General features: G+C 44.7%; 3 protein-coding genes across 31 annotated transcripts in view; 1 reads left to right on the top strand and 2 right to left on the bottom strand.

Moving 5' to 3' along the window:
• CTNND1 (catenin delta 1) overlaps positions 1 to 8,690 on the bottom strand; it is a 51,520-nt gene extending 42,830 nt beyond the window's left edge. For 7 of the 29 annotated variants that reach the window (XM_070563960.1, XM_008531078.2, XM_008531085.2 and 4 more), the window contains exon 1: positions 3,793 to 4,034. The gene's annotated coding sequence lies outside the window, so the exon portion shown is untranslated. The other 22 variants (XM_070563946.1, XM_070563966.1, XM_070563968.1 and 19 more) reach the window with 17 other exon arrangements.
• On the top strand, positions 8,515 to 17,047 carry BTBD18 (BTB domain containing 18). The gene is made up of 4 exons (XM_008531088.2): positions 8,515 to 9,256; positions 9,414 to 9,488; positions 10,387 to 10,554; positions 13,221 to 17,047. Exons 3-4 carry the CDS (start codon positions 10,431 to 10,433, stop codon positions 15,290 to 15,292), a joined length of 2,196 nt encoding a protein of 731 aa, XP_008529310.2. The 5' UTR covers positions 8,515 to 9,256; positions 9,414 to 9,488; positions 10,387 to 10,430; the 3' UTR covers positions 15,293 to 17,047.
• SELENOH (selenoprotein H) lies at positions 16,045 to 18,317 on the bottom strand. The gene is made up of 4 exons (XM_008531087.2): positions 17,833 to 18,317; positions 17,600 to 17,745; positions 17,331 to 17,461; positions 16,045 to 16,223 (listed from the first exon to the last, which is right to left on the bottom strand). Exons 1-3 carry the CDS (start codon positions 17,949 to 17,951, stop codon positions 17,361 to 17,363), a joined length of 366 nt encoding a protein of 121 aa, XP_008529309.2. The 5' UTR covers positions 17,952 to 18,317; the 3' UTR covers positions 16,045 to 16,223; positions 17,331 to 17,360.
• Positions 18,318 to 18,377: the final 60 nt, after the last annotated feature.

The raw sequence follows: 18,377 nt of genomic DNA, 5'->3' as shown, positions 1-18,377 counted from the left end.
AAACATACTTTCTTTGAAACACTGATGTTCAAAACTATCATCCCAAGCTTTTTATATTTTTCTTAACAGGTATAAAAACCACTCACTTCCAACATGGCTGAACGCCAATACGTGCCTGCTGCTGCCCTGATATGTTCTAGGTAACCAGTTCCTCTCCCCTAGCAAACGGCTACATTCAAGATTTCAGTGCTTGAAGTTAACAGCTACCTATATTATGAAACGAACCAACCAGGACGCTTACTTTTTTACACTATTCTTTGGATCACTTGCCCAGAAAGAAAACAGAATTAAAGAAAAATTGAAATGTTAAATCTTCAATTATTTCCAGAAACTTTACTTAAAAATGGAAGGTAGGAGATGCGTAAGAGGTTGAAACTACAGACTGCAGTAAAGTTTCAAAATTACATTGCGATTTTATTAATCCATATTGTATTGCTTCCTATCTCAATTTCCTTTCAGCCTTCGCCAAAAGTCCCTCACTGATTCCCATCAAATGCCTTATTTAACCAAGCCTTACTGAACACCTCAGTACATACCAGACACGAGGATAGGTGCTAAGAGAATATGGAGATAAGACAGTACCTACACTCAAGCAATTCAGTCTAGAGGAAATGACAAAAATAAATAGACAATTTTAATACAGTGTGATAAACATTATTTGAACTACCTGCTACAAGTCTCTCCCTGAAAGTCATTCCAAACCACAATGGCAATAGCATTCCAAACCACATGCCTGAAAATTCTCTGGAAGAAAAAATTTCACTGATAATCAAATGAAGTTTGAGGCATTTCCGATAAGTTTAAGAAATTAGGACAGCAATGGTGTGCATATGGAAAGATCCCTGTTCGAAAGATAACATCCATTCCAGCAAATTCAGCTCCCCATGTGCTTTATGGAATATGGATTTTTTACATACATTATCCCAACACAGAGTGGGTTGGAAATCTAAGTGAAGACTGACCCTCCACAAGATGAAACACTCTTGCCTCTAGCAAGGGCTCATTTTAGTTCTGGCTCTTGTTTCCATTCTCTCTGGAGAATGGCAGTGTATTAGTGGTTAAGTCCACGGACTTTGTAGTTAGTCAGACCAGGGTTTAATCCTAGCCTTGGCCACTTACAGGCAATGAGATTTTCAGCAAACCTCAGCTTCTCTGAGGCTCAAATTCCTTAGCACCCCCCCCCCCAAAAAAAAGCCAAAAAACACAGTTGTTGTGGGAAATTAAGTAAATACTTTATGCAAAATGCTTAGCACACAGTAAAAAAAACAAGGGAGGATGGGAGAGGGAGGACTAGCAGTTAGTAACAGGGGACCATCAGGTACCAAAATAGAAAGAGATCAATTATACAGAGCTAATCATTTTGTTATTCCAATTGAATAGTGATCTATGCTTGATTTATTTGCATCCATCCTATCTCACCCACCCGTCCCTAGAGAGCAACTACCTCATAAACCTAAGGCTGAAATGCAATTATTCGGGAGCCGGTTTTTTTTTTTAAGATCTCCAATAGCCCCAATTTTTATACTAGCTGAGAGAACATGTTCTAGCCCCTCTGACTCTCCATAATTGGAACCCTAAGAAAGGCACTAGAATTCTAACCACCCAAAGGAGACCCCCACCTGGAACACAGACCCGCTACCTTAGTCACATAACAAAGAAACCAACAATATATAGGAGTCAAACAAGGAAAGCAAAATCTGCACAACTCATACTTACTTGTCATCATTTTTTACCCCAAAATCAAAATGAGCAAAACAAAAAATAAAAGATTTACTTATTCACACCCCTTATTATATTTCCTGAAAGAACTAGGAGAGGTGAGGTAAAAGACAAACCTTCCATCTTATCATCCCAAAGGCTTTACAGTACACACCAGTCAAAACAATGCTTCAGTTTGTGGAAACAGTCCTGGACCCTAGTTAACTAGGATACTCACTGCAGCTACACAAAGCCCAGTATCTAAAGCTGGACCCAAATCACCACCACTCAGTCATCCAGAACCTATTTTCAAACTGCCTTTGTACTCCTTCTTCAGATTCCCTCATCCCTCCCCCTAAAGGTTGAGTGGGAAACTGACACTGTGGCAGAAACAGAATCAACCCTCCAAAGATCCACCAAGAAACCTCCCTAGGCTGGAGTCAAGGCAGAGGGAACATTTGAAAGAAATGTGGAAAATATTAAATAAGAACTACAGCCCAAGAGCCTATACACGTTGTCTTTTTTTTCTTTTTAACTGCACTTGCTATAATTATGACATCCAGACATTAAAATTTTACTGTAGTTCTTGCATAGATTATAGTATATTAATAGGAGGAACAAAGTTCTGTTTCCCCTGAAGCCACAACCTCAGAAAGATGAAATCACCTTTCAAGAAATACTTTCATTCTAGAAAACAAATTCAAGGAAGCGTTCTACTCTAAAAAGAATTGGGAGGAGGGAGGCACGAAACCAGAGGATTACTAAAGATACATACCAGTTTAAAGCTAATGAGCAGCTTACATATTAAGGTCCATCTTGTTACAATTAGGGCAGTATCTATTCCAACCAGAATTTTCAGACTGATTCGCATTTTCAAAGGGAGAAGGAAGAGAACACCCAGTTTTCAGCTACTGATGAGTTGGCTATATAATTACCTAGAATCAGTATTTTTGCAAGAATGTATTTGCAAAAACAAAGCATACCTTAAGATTAAATATAAGATATGAAAGCACTCATGGGCCTTCAGCTCTTACAGACTTTTGATTTCACAGCAAATTAACCAAACAAAAAACTCACCTCCAAGAAAACAACTTTCAGTTTGGTTTAAAGATAAGAATTCCCCTTGTGCTTTCTCAAATGCATTCTCAACACCAAAGTCTGTACGTGTTTTCTCTTAGCCTAACCTTATTTAATCCAAGGCCGTTTCAGAGAGCACAAAGCTGAAAATGTTTCCAGGTGTGTTGCCACTTTACTCAGGTGAACTAAAACACATGCTTAGAATTTCCTTATCCCTTTAAGGACATAAACCAAACATTACTGTACTTGCAGACTGAACATACAACACCTCCACAAATCTTTGCAATCAAAGGTAGTTTAAAGAGGAAGGGAATGGCAATTCAGTTAACATGGATCCATTTGTTTTCTTTTATAAGGCAAAGCACGGAGGCTAGATCTAGCAGGAGAATAAGGCTCCCACCCACCACACCTGGAAAAGTAAGAGGGATCCACCCAGGAACAGCAAGGCTGAAACTGATCTGGGCTGCTCCAACTCCCTGGGGAAAAAATACCACCATTTAAGCCGCAAAGCTCCTTGCAACTTTCCACTTCCACAAATCTAATGATAAAAGGAGAAAAAAGTTTTGAAACACATGAAGAACCATCTGTATAACTAGCTTCCGACCGGACAAATTCCTTTCTCAACCCACAAGCAACATGCCAGAAAAACCAACTTTCGGTTTGGGCTCCGAAATCAGAATTTTGTTAGCTTAACCCAGAAAAAAAATATAAAATCAAAGAACATATCAAAATGTAAATCTACAGAATCGCTCTCACCCCGCTGAATCGATTCACCACCCCAATATCAGAGAGACCTAGAAGTTTGTTTCTGGGTCTTGAATATTTTACCTCTTTCTTCATACAATAAAATACCAAAATTCCCCAAAGTAAGTAGAAAAATTAGTAATTGCTTAAAAGTCACCCGTCAGCATAGCAGACTCTTGTTTTTAAATTCCCTCTGGGTACCATAAGACGAAAATTCGACTTGGCTTATCCTCCTTTACCCGTCTGTACACACATTTTTAAAAAGGCACACACCTCAAATGTGGACTTCTAAAAACCAGTCCTTTAGGAAAGAAACCCAAGGCTTCGTCAACGAGTTGAGAAAGACAAATCCAGCAAGGCAGTTGATTTTTCGCCACCTCTTCCTCCTTTCAGGATCTTTCCTACTCTTCTCTCTCTCTCTCCCTCTCTCCTTTTTTTTCTCTCAGATCCAACACCTAAAATGGAAGTTGCACCCAGCCAAAGGCTAGAGAGCCTGGGTGGTGACAAACTGATCTAGCAGCCCTACCCCCTCACTTTCCTAAGTGATGTCAGCCCCTGAGAACTTCCAATAGGAGCCAGGCATAAATCAGGGAGCTGATTTTATCCAATAGGAAACTTTATTATAGGAAATTAAAAAAAAAAAGGAAAGAGGAGGAGAGAAAGAGACGGGGGGAAGTTTTATATATATATTTACATTTAAAGTGGAGACTATACAATCTCTGAGGAATTACTGCAGAGCTCCAGCGGGGGCCAAAGGAACGAGGGCTTTCTAGAATGGCACGCCTAAGCCTCGGTTCTCTTTGACGGTGGGGGTCCTCGCTCCCTCTCCCTTCCTTTCCGGGTTGGGAAACAGAAAAGAGCTGATTTTATTTCTCTGCTGCTATTTGGTTTGTTGCTTTCCACCCCAAAGCATTTTCCCAAAGGAAGACAGGAAGGAAAGGAGAAATCCGAGAAACAGGACTACTATGTATTGATTGGGATAGTAGGGGATATCTGAGGTAAACTCTCAATTTCATTGTTTTAGTTTAACTGCATTAGAGCTAATTAGAAAAAAATAAATGCCTGGGTTTGCTAACAGTTTTTAGTGTCTATACTTTTAACTAGAAGGAAACTGAATCCACTGGCTGTTGAGGAAAATCACTGTCTTCCCCTTTGTCCTCAAATCAAAATAACGTGGGTTTGAGGGGGAGAATAAATGAAATCCAATAAACAAGGAATATATTTAGAGAAGATAGCAGTGTAAGGAAAAGTCTCACATCAAGAAAATTTGATTTCTTTGTGAACTTCAAGCTTAACACAATCTAGTTCATACATTATCTTTTTACACGCGACCTACATAAAGAATTATACAAGTATTCTTTTTCTGAATTAAGAGTTGTCCTTAATATGTGCTTAGACAGTTAGGCCATGAAGGAAGGGATTGGATTTTTTTTTTAACATGCTTGACAAAGACTAGTATCTTATGGTCATTCAGTGGTTACTAAACAAAGAGGATAATAATAAATTGAAAATTTCCTTCTTTCTTACTGAAAAATCTAAAACCTATCCTGTAGACTACTGCCAAATGAATCTTCATAAAGTTTTCATAATCTAGAATAGTGGTTAAGAGCATAGATTCTGCAGTCAGATTGCCTGGCTTCGAACCTTCCTCCTCTGTAAGTACACTTACTTGAGTAAATGCACTCCTACGTGATCTCGGACAAATTATATAATCTCTCTGTGCCTCAGTTTTCTTAACTATAAAATGGAGATAATAACTATCTCTCTCTCACAGGACTGTTGTGAGAATTAAAATACATATAAAGTTCTTAAAACAATGTATGGCATAGAGTATAAACTCACTAAGAATGAGTTATTATTATATTTCAGAAGCCAAAAATAATTGCCAAAGGAAAACAATCTGCACGAGAAATGCTCATTGGTTCCTAGGTCAAAACCATATTCTAGAATATTCTATGATTTTCTAGAGATGGATTGGTCTTGTTTCCTTTACATCACTGCTAACTACTTGCAAGTATTTTGCCTTCCTTTTTCGTGTATGTGTGTGTATGTGTGTTTTCCTGTCTCCCCCACCCGAAGATAAGCTCCATGAAGGCATGAACAGTGTCTTTCTAGTTCATATTGTACCCCCCGAGCTCAGCCTTATATCTCACATTTAGCAACAGATGAATGAGTGAATGAAGTCTCTTGGCTTACTAGTTATGTAATCCTGAACAAGTCATTTAACATTAATGAATTTGTAGATAACATTCAAAATAAAATTATAGGGGCTGGCTGGTGGTGTAGTGGTTAAGTTCGCACACTCTGCTTCAGTGGCCTGGGGTTCGCCTGTTCGGATCCTGGGCATGAACCTACGCAGCACTTATCAAGCTATACTGTGGCAGGTGTCCCACATATAAAGTAGAGGAAGGTGGGCACCGATGTTAGCTCAGGGCCAGTCTTCCTCAGCAAAAAAAAAAAAAAAGAGGATTGGCAATGGGTGTTACCTCAGGGCTAATCTTCCTCCAAAATAAAATGATATACAAATCAAAAAAGATAACTCAGTAGTGAAAAAGTTGTTGAAATTTATCTGAAACAGCTATCTCCAAATAAAGCATCACAGCATTAATAGTCACTAAAGGAAAAACGGTTTACACTCAGTTAATAGAAAATAAAAAGACTAGCTCCACTTGGGTTATTTTGAGCACCTACTGTGAACTAGGTACTCTTCTAGATGTCAAGGATAATGGGATAGACAAGTATCCTGTTCTCAAAAAGCTTACATTCTAGCAGGGGTAGAGAGAAGATTAGAAATAAGATGTCAGATGGAGCACTATGCAGAGATTTACAACAGACTGATGAGAATGACTTGTTGCTTGTTCTAGATTGGATGTCAGGGACAAACCTCAGGAGAGGTGACGTTTAAGTTGAAATGTGAATAGTAAGAAGCAGTCAACCATGACAAGATATGAGCAATGATAACTATTAATGCCAAAGCCCTAAAGTGTGGGGCTGAAACATACTGGATCCAGCAGAGCTATTGGTAACAAGAAGGAAGGGACAGGCAGGAATCAGAATATGAAGGGTTTGTAGGTTAGAGGAAGTTTCGATTTTATTCTTAGGTAGAGGAAAGCCTATGGGGGTTTTAAACAGCAGAATGACATGATCTAACTCACATTTGGAAAAGATCTGGCTGCTTATGTGACAAACGGATTAAAGAGGATGCAAGAGTGAAAGCAAGGAAATTAGTTTGAAGGTCAAGCTGCAGTAATATGGAGCGGACGACACTGGTAGCAATTAACAATGGGGAGAAGTCAATGGACAGAGTTGATGTTTAGGGATCCAGGGTTGTTTTTTAAGTTGGTTTTTTTTTTCTTTTTTCTTTCTTTTCTTGTTTTCTTTTGAATGCATGGAATATTACATTCTGTGCTCAGTTTTACAACTCTCAAACTTTAACTTACCCACCCACAACCATCACCACTTACACACAAAGAAAAACAAGACACCATAAAATGGTGAAAAATTAAGGAAGAGCTTAGAAATAAAATTGTATTTTAAAAAGCAATATGTAAATTATATAGAGCAGACTGCTGTGCTGTAATGAAGCTACTTGTAAAACAGACTGACTATAAATACCAAAGAGAAGAAACGAACAAAACTCAACTACAAAAACACTGGCTATGCAAACAAAGGACAACAAAATAATTTTACTCGTTTCTACCCTCTGGTGGCTATATGTTACCATCCCATGGTTGTCATTTTTGAAGCCGTGAGTAGGATGACCATTTATCATTCCCTTTAGAAATTCTACTAACACAAGATTTAACTAACATGGTCTTGCATTAAAAAAAAAAAAAGGAGTCCTCTCCACTTCTCAAAAATTAATATAATCCTGATAACAATATATTCACGAGGGGATATAATATTTCTATTTTCCTTACAACTCCACAGAGTCACCTGGGCTGGTGCTCCACCTGCCTAATCAAGTCTTGATTCCACAGTAACAGATGTCATAAACAAGCATGGTTCTGCCTTCTGTCTTTTTTTTTTGATTGCTTGCTTGCTTTTGTGTGTGTGCACGTGCGCTGCTGACAACGTCTAAAATCTGTCCTCCGTCTGCTAAATTTTATGTCCTTTCACGAATTGCTTCCTCTTCAAAATAGGACAACTGCAGCCCAAAATGTCTTCGGTTCCTTGCTTCTTTTTCCATTTTAAGAGCAGAGACCTCAAAGTAGGGAAAATATTACCTGACTTGGAAATTCCCCCCCGCCACCCAATATTTCAGCCAACCACCTCAAACCCTTTTTGCAAAAGTATTAGATATCAATAGGACATATTTGAGCGTACTATACTACTCACCCCTCTAGTTTTGTCCCTTTGCAGGTTCCCTTTCTCTCAGGCATCTTACCTTTCTGCCTCCAGTTGGTCTCAGAGGGGCTGCTCCATTTTAATTCACCACATTTTGTCATCAACGGCTTTGTCGTTCAGAGCTGGACATCAGGGGGACATCTGACCAAAGCCAGGACCGGGTCCTAATGCACACAAGGGAAAGAACCGCTGTCCAGATTTATAACATGGGTTAGCATTCTCCCCAAATGTTTAATCTTGAGATCATGCAATTTTTAATATCATCCCTGACACCAGCTGTTTCCACTCAGGAAGTGCGCTAAATCAATCAGCTCTGGAAGGACATCAGAGACCACTCCAGACCGGAAGTTCTGCAACTCCCTTGGCCACCAGTTCTCCGAGATTTGGGGCTGAAGTGGTATCTGTGAAAAACGTGAATTCAGAAACTAGCCAATGACCTTGTTCCAGAACACCGCTGCGTTGGGAGACACCCAGATTAGAGATGTGGGGTCAAGGTGTGAGCAGAGCCATCCAGAGGCTTTTTCCTGCCTTAAACCTGCAGTGAGGCCATTTGCAACGTCTTCAAAGGGAGGCCGGAAGTGTCCTTCAATGGCCTGGGAGCCTGCCCTCTGGCAGCGTCCGGCCCCTCTTTTTGGCGACTTTTCATGGAGCGCCGAACGAGAAGCCCGGCTTCCCTAAGAATTCCTCCCAAGCTGGCCCTTCCCCTACCTCTCGCGGCAGCCGACTCTCTTCCCTCAACCCTCAAGTCCCTCGAGACTTAGCCTCCCGCCCAAAGCGCTCCTCCTCCTGTCATTGGCTCTCCGAGGAGCCTTCGGCCAATGGGGATGACGTATTCCGGCAGTCGTCGGCCCGAGGGTGGGGGAGGGGGAAGGACGTCGGGCCCCGCGACGCCGAGCGCGAGGACGGCGGCGCGAGGTGTGTGGCGCGGGCCGCGTGGTCTCCGCCCCTCAGTGTCACCAGCTGCCAGTGCATAAGGGCACCGGGGCCCGCGGCGGTGCCAGGGCGCCAGGGGGTGGCTGCAAAGCCCGTGCGGCCAGAGGTGGCGGTGAGGGTGAGCCCTGAATTCGGGCCTCCGGGATCCGCACGCTCCATTCCCAGAAACCTTCGCGCTGAGAGGTCTCTCTTCAAAGGAGTTGGGCCGGGGCGTCTGGAGCGTGCGGGGCACCCAACTTTGCAGGGCCTTCCCTGAAGCCTTGCTTTCTCCGCCAACCCCGCTCCCCTTGGTTCTGAACGGGCGAGGAACCCTCAGGCCGTTGACCCACCTGTGCTGCTTTCTTTGCTAATCGTCCCCGTGAGAGGCCGGACATTGGGAGGAAGCAAGGCGGGCTGGACAGAGGACCCACACACAGAGAGGACGGCAGGAGCAGCTCCTACTGCAGGACTATTGCAGGTTGGATCTAGGGGCAAGGCTGGGGGGATTGGGAAGCTTCCCCAGGCCCTAAGTTTGGGCCCTTGCAACAGCTGCCATCCTCCACCCACAGCCAGGGATTAGCAGTGAGCCTTCCCTTTCTTAATTTTCCTTTCTGCTCTTTTTTTTCCCTTGATAGTTTGGCGTGAACTATTTGCATTCTCAGTGCCACCTGACAGAAAAGTGCATGCAGGAAAGGAACGTCAGCTGTGCAGTGAGTCTGGGGGTTTCGGTGCAAAAAGCCGTAAATGTAGTAAGCCTGAAGTCCGAATATCCAGGTTCTTTGGGGAGGGGTAGAATGCTTAATGATCCTTGCTGCATGGTTAGCCAGGCAATTAACCAGAGTGACAAACCTGAAAGCTAAATTCTTTGCCAATTTCCAGGCCAAATCAGGCTTGCTTTGGTCAAGAGTATCTGAACCAAGGGTGGCAAGGACCTTATTTCTGTGAGAGACCTTCCCACCCAGTCCAGCAGCTTCTTTTCTTTACGGTGCACCCTCTGCTGGTTAGTGTGATAGTGAGCTAAGAGAAAAGATGTGTACGACTTTCTGGGGATCATTTTATGCTCACTCCTTAAAAGTATTAAATCGAGGATTATACCCATGGAACTTGGAAGTGTGGTGCTCAGGAAGAATATGAGTAGTCAGCACTGTGGGAGTTGAGTCTCAACAGTTGAGATGTTGAGTGAGGAAGGTTTAAGGATAATAATAACAGCTACCATATTGGGAGGGATATTTATTATGTGCCAGGCACTCACAGTGCTAAGCAATTTTACCTGCACTGACTCATTTAATCTTTAAAACAGCCCTGCTAGGTAAGTGCTGTTATTATTCCCTTTTCATAGATGGGAAAAGTGAGACTCGGAAAAGTTAGGTCATCTGCCTGAGATTATACAGCTATACTAATAAATATAGCTGAGATTCAAATGTAGGTTTCTCTCTGAGCTCCCACATGTAATCACTATGATATTCTTTCTTGAGATATCCTTGGCATAATTTCTGGGCTTACGGTTTCTCAACTCATGCTATTATCTCTCACTTTTAAAATTTATTTCAAAGGCAAAAAACCAATTAGGTATCACCATGCTTCTGAAATGTATTATCTCATCCACAGGAATCTGATCTGAGAAAACATAGAAGGTTTGTTAAGGGACCAGTATGTGCTCTCCCGCCAGTCCCAAAATCCTGTACAGGAATCCCCGGTTCCTCCGGTTAGCTTTTTTGCAGCTTCATCACCAGCAACAGAGTGGTGTGTTCTGTGATGTCCTTCTGCAGGCAGAAGGTAAGAGACGTGGGGACTAGTTGAAAACACCATAGAATAAGATAAAACGAGTTTAGGATTGGGGGTAGAGGACAGACCCAGGAAATGTGTTATCATCGCCTTTGAGTGCTGTAAGCTATTTGGTAAAGAGCTGTTTGGTTCTAGGACACTTACTGTTTTCAAGAGTGAAAATGAGACTATGCTCTTTTTCTCTTAAAAAAATGAAACTAATTGTGAAGTTTTGTAAGCGTAGAAGTTCTATAAAACATGGATAATAGTATGGTATTGGGGTGGTTGTGAAGATTGAGTTAACATATGTAAAGCACTTTGAAGAGTGCTTTTAATGTACTAAGCACAATATAAATTTCAGATGATACTTTTACATGTTTTCCCATTTTTTTCCCAAGCTGTTGCTTAATTTTTTTCTTGTCTTCAAATTGATGGTTTTTGTTGTTTGTTGTTAGACTTAAAAATATATAGCTTATTTCCACCCCTTCTCTTTACACTTAAAATGTTAAATCATCATGAGGTAGAGCCTGGTATAATGTAAAAGGCCCAAGACTAGGAGTCAGAGGACCTGATTTAAGTCCTAGCTTTGTTACTTGGGGGCTGCATGACAAGTGGACAAATGATTTCATCTCTCTGGAGCTCAGTTTCTTCATTTATAAAAAAGATTTTGACAACCAACGTTGTGTAGCACTCTACAGTTTGCAGAGTAAAACAGTATAGTATAGTGTCTCATTTGAGTCTCATAACAGCCTTAGGAGATAAGTAATGTTATATGGTACCAGTTCTACAGATGAATGAATTGAAGCCTGGAGAGTTAAGTGACTTGCCTGTTGGTTCTCTTAGTAAATTCTGAGTTGGGATTCATTCCTTTATTCAAAATAAAAAAGTATCAGTTGCTTGTACACTGTACTAGCATGGGCATTCAGTATCTATGAAGATAAAGTCCCTCCCTATAAGGAAATCATGTAAGGAGGAGACATGCAAATAACCAGTGCATTCAAGTAACTATGAAGTATAATAAATAACATATTGGGGTAAGTATAGGCTGAGAGAGGAGCATCTTTCATAGACCTGAGGAGGTTGAGGGACAGGGTTAGGGAGATTTCTTGGAGGAAAAAACGCCTTAGCTGAGATCTGAAGGACAAACAGAAGTAGGAGAAAGTGTGGAAAGATTTTCACAAACAGAGAGAACAGCATGTACAGAGATTTAGAGATGTGGCCAGGGATTTGTGAGTGGTTCATTACGGCTAGAGCACAGACTACAAGAAGTGTGTTGACCGGAGATATGGCTAGAGAAATTAGCAGCAATTTAAGGTATTTAAAGGTTTTAAGAGGAAGGTCATGATCAGATACCTGCTTTACAAACAGCACTTGGGATACATGAGAAGAGTGATTGGATTGTTATTGAGCCCAAATAAGAGGCTGTTTTGGAATCCAGGAAAGAGGGAACGGTGGCCTGAACAAAGGCTTTGAGAACAGAGAGAAATATATGGTTTATAAGCTATTAAGGAAAATTTACAAAACTTGCTGCAGTTAAGAGCACAGACTGCAGCCAGACTCCCTGGGTTAAAATCTTGTCCCTGCTGTTTACCACATAACTGTGGGCATGTTACTTAATTATGCTATAGTTTACTTATCTGTAATAACAGCTACTTCACAGGGTTGCAGTGAAGATTAATTAATACTGGTAAAACCCTTAGAACAGCACCTGGTACATAATAAGGACTCAAGAAGTATTAGCTTTTTTAAAATTAATGTTTGATTAGGTACAGAGGGTAAGGGAGAAGGAAGAATCAAAGATGACTTCCAGTTTTCAGGCTTGGGCAGCTAGGTGAATGTGGTACCTTATTTTGAAGTAAGAAATAGGGGAAGTTTTTGCGGGTGGGGAATGATGGGTACTTTTTCTAGAAAGGTTGCGTTGGAGGTACTTGTGGGACATCCATATAGACATACAGGCTTTGGCATATTTAATGTCAGGAAAGAGATCTGGGCAGAGGTAGGATCTGGGAGTCATCAGCAAGTCTTTGGTAATTGAAGCCAGGAGAGAGACCTAGATTGCCCAGGAAGTGAGAAGGGGCATAGTGGCATAAAGTGAGAAAAAGGTGGCATAGGACAGACCACTGCCTAGCAGGCAGTGCCTAAAGGTCAGGAGAGAATTGAACCCTGATTGTCCACATCCAGAGCTCATTCTCTATTAGACCATAAGAAGCTTCTATAAAATTTTTTAAACTCTCATGTGAGTCAAAAAAATTTATTCAGCCTCCCTCCTTTGTGTCAAGCAGCGAGTATACCTCAGTGAGAAAGACAGACAGGGTCTCTGCTCACAGAGCTTCAGTTTAGTGAAGGAGATAGACAGTGACATTATAGATAGCTAAGTGCTATGATAGCTATGGAGTATCTCTCTGTGCCCAGGAACGCCTAATTTCTAGACTTGGGGTGGGATGGGGGAAGGCTTTCTGAAAGAAGTAATGTCTAAACTTGATTTTCCAGGATAAAAAATGAGTTAGGTACGTAATGGCAGAAGATTCCAGGCAGGTAGAAGGAACAAATTTCTCTACTTGAACTTCCGTGGAGGGAAATTGAGAGAAGGGCCAGCACATTTGGCTAGTAATCTCTCTGCTTAGCCCATGAACATGCTAGTCTGCATGAGATAACAAAGTGTTTGTGTCTCCCTCCAGGTGAGGCAGTCCCAGCCCACTGCTGCATCCTGTCAGCCTGCAGCCCATTCTTCACAGAGCGCCTGGAGCGAGAGAGGCCAGCCCAGGGCCGGAAGGTGGTGCTGGAGCTGGGGGGCCTGAAGATCAGGACACTCAGGAAGCTGGTGGACTTCCTGTATACCTCAGAGATGGAAGTTTCCCGAGAAGAAGCCCAGGATGTGCTTTCTGCTGCCCGTCAGCTCCGTGTATCTGAGCTAGAATCCCTTCAGTTAGAGGGTGGGAAGTTGGTCAAGGCTCCTCAGGGCCGAAGACTGAACCGGGAGTGCTTACAACCTCCAAGTGCCGCACCAATCTCTGCCAGGGTGGTGGCATCCAGCCGCCGCCCTCGAACTCCACTGCCTGTTACCCAAACTCCCGGTCCTCTTGGGGCTGTGAGATTGAAGTCCTCAGGGAAGGAGGAGGGGCCCCTGGAGAAGAGCAACCGACAGAATGCAGAGAACTTGTCTGGCACTCTTCTGCTCAAAAGGAAGGCCAGAGCCTGCCCAAATCCACAAGAAAAAAGCTCTTCACCATCAAGCCACAGTCAGGGACCTAAAGAGAACAAGAGTGACCCTGCCCTTGGTCCTACAGCGCTTTCCCCACCCAGCTTGTACCCCTCTGTGGATGAGCGACTATTGCCCAGAAAGATCAGGCTGAGTCGCTCAAAACTGTCTCCTGATGTCTGTACATCTAAGCCTTCCAGCATTTCAAGTGGACCCAGCTCAGTGCCCACAGCCCCTGGCCGGCGTCTTTGGCGGCAGAAGAGTATAAATAAAGAAGTGCCAGAGGACAAGCAGAAACCAGGGAGAGGTAGTCCTCTACAGAACACCCCAAACCCCTCTAGTCTCGGAAAGACAGGTGGGAGCAAGAAGCGGAGCCCTGAAGTCAGGGCACCTCATTCAGACTCTGCAGAGGAGGGGCAGGTTGGGAGAGTGAAACTTCGAAAGATTGTCAACGGGACATGTTGGGAAGTGGTGCAAGAGCCTCCCCTCAAAAACTCTCAAGTTAGCCCTCAGACCTCAGAACCTGGAGACTTGGAAGAGTCCCCTCCAGAGACTCAGCCATCCTCCATTAAGGAGCAGGAAATGTCATCTGCTAGAATAGGTCTGTGTCAGGACTCCCCCCTTTGCTCTAGGCTACAAGACATTCTGCTCTCGGCTAGCCGCTCCCCGGACCACCAGGTGGTGAAGTCCAAGTTTGGGTCCAGTTCAGAGCTGGTAGGGAAGGAAACTGGGTTGGATATTGACTGCAGAGAGCCCTATGCATTTGACACAGCCCTGCTTGGGCAACCCTGTGAAGCTGAGGAGTACCGAATCACAAGTGCTGCTGCCACCAGTGAGCTGGAGGAGATCCTTGACTTCATGCTCTGTGGCTCAGATATTGAGCCACCTATAGGGTCTCTGGAGAGTCCTGAAGCTGAGGGCTGCAGGACCCCTAGTTATCACCTGACGGAAACAGGAAAAAACTGGATTGAAAGGGAAGAATGGTGTTTGCCAGACATGGAACTCTGGCCCAGGGAGCTCACAGGACTGGAAAAGGAACCTGTTGGTGAGAGCAAAGAGCCAGTTGAGCCCTTTAGCCCCCTTGTCATGCCCTCTGAGAACAAAGCACCAGTTGAACCCCTTAGCCCCCTAGTCATGCCCTCTGAGATGAGTGAAGAGGAGGTGCTTTCAGTGGGAGGCTCTTGGACTCCAGAGCTGGAAATCACCAGCTCCCAGCCACCGGATGGTCAGAAAGACAAGCTTGTCCACATTGACTCCTGTGACCCTCCCCAAAGGTCCTATGAGGACCTCTCGCCTCCATGTTCAAACTGGGTGAAGACTCCGCTGGAAGTGTCCCTAACTATGGATGAGGTATTGTGCCCTTCTCCAGAGGCAAGCAAGGTGGTGTCTGGCAACTCTGAGTTGTTGAGCCCACTTCCTGCTAGCTCTGAAGAGGAAGAGATTGATGTGGTGGACTGGACATCAGAGGGGAGGCTGGTGCCCACCAGTTTTCCCTCCGTATGGCCCGACCCTTCCTCAGAGTCAGAAACAGAGGTAGACATACTAACGTAGTGGAGTGGGGAGGGCAGGTCAGGGGCAATGGGAGGGTAGGAACTGTTGACCAGCAAAAGGTGTATCGACAGAGGCTAGCATATGCCCTGTCCTCTTAGCACAAGAGGCAGGTGTACCCATGGCTCTCTGTACGTCCCTTCCTCCCCTCCCCAGGCTTTCAGAGCTGGGCAGCAGTACCACAGGTAGAAAACCATCTTATTTCTCTGTAATCTATTTTCCAATTAGTGACAAACAAGTGGTCCCTAACTCTAGTGGGTCATAGGTAACAGCCGAGGCCAGGTTTCCCAGATTATGAGGCACCTATAGTCACTGCTAATATAGGAAAGGTTGAGGAAGAACACCCTCTGTGATGGGAATTTCGTGTCAGAGAAAATATTCCAGGTGTGAAGCAGTGCCGGCTTGGAACATTAAGTGGGTGGGAGTGACAGGACATTGTCCAGTACCTAATGTGTGTGCCTTATTCATTGCCAGTATGGGAAGTCTAGCGAAAACCTCTGCAGGGGCCAGGAAGATGTACTTCCATCATCACTTCCAAGAAGTGAGTTGAAAAAGATACAATTGTTTAAAAAAAAAAATAAATTACCTTTTCCCCATAGTTTTTACAGATATTTCACATGCTTTACCAGAGACCCTAGGAGCTCCAGGTTAATTGGTAACCTTAGGCTATGAAAAATACAAGTGGGACCAATCCCATAAGGCTGGCTTTGTCCATCCCTTAAGATCTAAGATTAAGTTTGACTTTATTACTCAAATACTTTATTTCAACTTTTATTAAACAAACCAAATCCAAGAACTTCTCAGTGCTTTACTACAGGGTTGCCTCACAACCAAACCATCATTTCTGGAGGGGAAGAAACCACAGCTTCAGGCACATGACTGATGTTTGGCCATGTACCGTCATAAATGTTCCAACAACACCAGGGACCGAAGGCTGTGAAAATAAGAGCGGGAAAAAGGTTAGAAAAGGAATCCAGGCAATCACAAAAGCCCCAGGAAGATGTGCCTCCACCCTTGAACCCACAAACCTCTAAGAGAGCACAAGAATTGCATCCTCCCCCCACATCTCAATATAACAAGCCCCTGACAGTATGCCAAAGCACTGTATGAAGCACTGGGGATAAAGACCACAGCCAGATCCTCGTGACCAGGAGTGAGGTACTGAAATGTAGTGTTACCATACGGGACCATTAACAGAACATACTAGAAACAAAAAACTCGAGGGCAGGGGTAAGCATATGTCAAGTTACACAAAGACTTTGCTAGTATGGGGCTGGCCTGGTGGCGCAGCGGTTAAGTGCACACATTCTGCCTCTCGGCAGCCCGGGGTCCGCCGGTTCGGATCCCGGGTGCAGACATGGCACCACTTGACAAGCCACGCTGTGGTAGGCGTCCCACATATAACGTGCAGGAAGATGGGCATGGATGTTAGCTCAGGGCCAGTCTTCCTCATCAAAAAGAGGACTGGCAGCAGTTAGCTCAGGGCTAATCTTCCTCAAAAAAAATAAATAAAATAAACCATTTAAAAAAAAATTTTGCTAGTAAAATGGGAAAGTCATGACTCATACAAATAGACACTTGTCAATGATTTTGTTTAACTCATAAATGAGGGTAGCGGTGGGATCCACAACCAGTTCAAAGAATCAAAACGTGCCATCAAGGACGTGGAAAATGAATTTTCTAACAAAAACTGGTCCATACCCCCAAGGCAGTAACTGCATCTGCAGAGACCACAAATTGTATTTCTATAAAGAATCATTTACATTGCCGTCAGTACCCCACGACTTAGCTCCAAGACCATGAAATGAAACATGGAATTAGTAAAAGGCACACTAGATAGGAAACAGTGATTTTTTTCTTTTGAAGGTTTCAGTTTTTCCTACCAGGAAAAAGGGAAGGAAGTATTCCCAATAGAGGAAATCCTGAGAGCAAGAAAAGAGTTATGAAAACGTAGCTCCTGCGTGAAATGAGGGGTAACAGTGAGGGCTGCTACGCAAACAACCAAACACGATTAATCCACTCCCCCGCCCCCATTTCAAACCTCCGCGTGAGGACTTCTGCCCAAACCTCCCTACGAAAGGTACTTCTTCAGCTCTTCCACCACCTCTTGAGGGTCAGGGAACTTGAGTTTGCGCGGGGGCCCCTTCTTAATCCCAGTCCAGAGCTCCGCACCTGGGAGAAGACCGAGTAAAGCGAAGTTACTTTGGAACCCACCACATCTCTCCGACATCATCACGTGCGCGCGGTTTGAAACCCGCGCTTCCTCGCCTAGCACCCGCGCCCCTCCCCCAGGCCCGGGCCCCTACTCACTGCTGCCGTCCGGGCGCAGCAGCGTCACCTCGAAGCTGCCCCTTCTGGGCTTGGCAGGGTTCACCTTCACTGGAAGCTCGGGGGCCTCCAGGCGCAGCGCCTGGCTCAGGGCCGCGGCGTTGCGCCCGTAGACGCGTCAGCTCGTGCTAGGGACAGATGGGGAAGGTCAGAGACTGCGGCCCTTGGTCTGCGACGCCCTCACTCCCCTCCCCATGACTCTCCCGGTCCCTTACCAATGCTCGATAACGACCGTCACCTCCTCCACTCCCTTGCCGCCGCTGGTCAGCTTCTCTCGCTTCTCGGCCACTGCGACCGCCGCCTCGGCCTTCCGCTTCCTCCCGCGGGAAGCCATGGCGCCTGGAGCCCGACGGGGAACCGAGCCGACCAAGGGCGGGAACAGGGTGGAGACGCGGCCACTGAGCGGGCACGGAGCAGCGGACAGAGCCGCGCCGAGAGCCAAACCGCAGGCCAGAAACTCCGCTGGCGGAACAAAACCTCTCCGCGCGGCAGAAAGCGTGGCGCTGGGCGCACACGTGGTCTAGAGGCTGGACCTCCGGGCACAGCTACGCGGCACGCAAGTGGGGGGAGGTACGGAGCACCGGACCAAACCATAGCGCGGGGGCACGAGGGGCGGACCCAGCAGGGGCGGGGACTACGTAGCTCTGATTACAGGCTTGGCTTCACAATGGCTTTTCTGTAACCGCGCGTCCAGCTAACCGTGTGCGCTACGGCCCCGCCCCTCCCCAAAACCTCCTCCCTGGGACCTGCAGACCAATCC

Source organism: Equus przewalskii, chromosome 11 (assembly GCF_037783145.1).
Source record: "Equus przewalskii isolate Varuska chromosome 11, EquPr2, whole genome shotgun sequence".
NCBI classification, from domain to species: Eukaryota; Metazoa; Chordata; class Mammalia; order Perissodactyla; family Equidae; genus Equus; species Equus przewalskii.
This window is presented reverse-complemented; position numbering and strand designations above follow the sequence as displayed.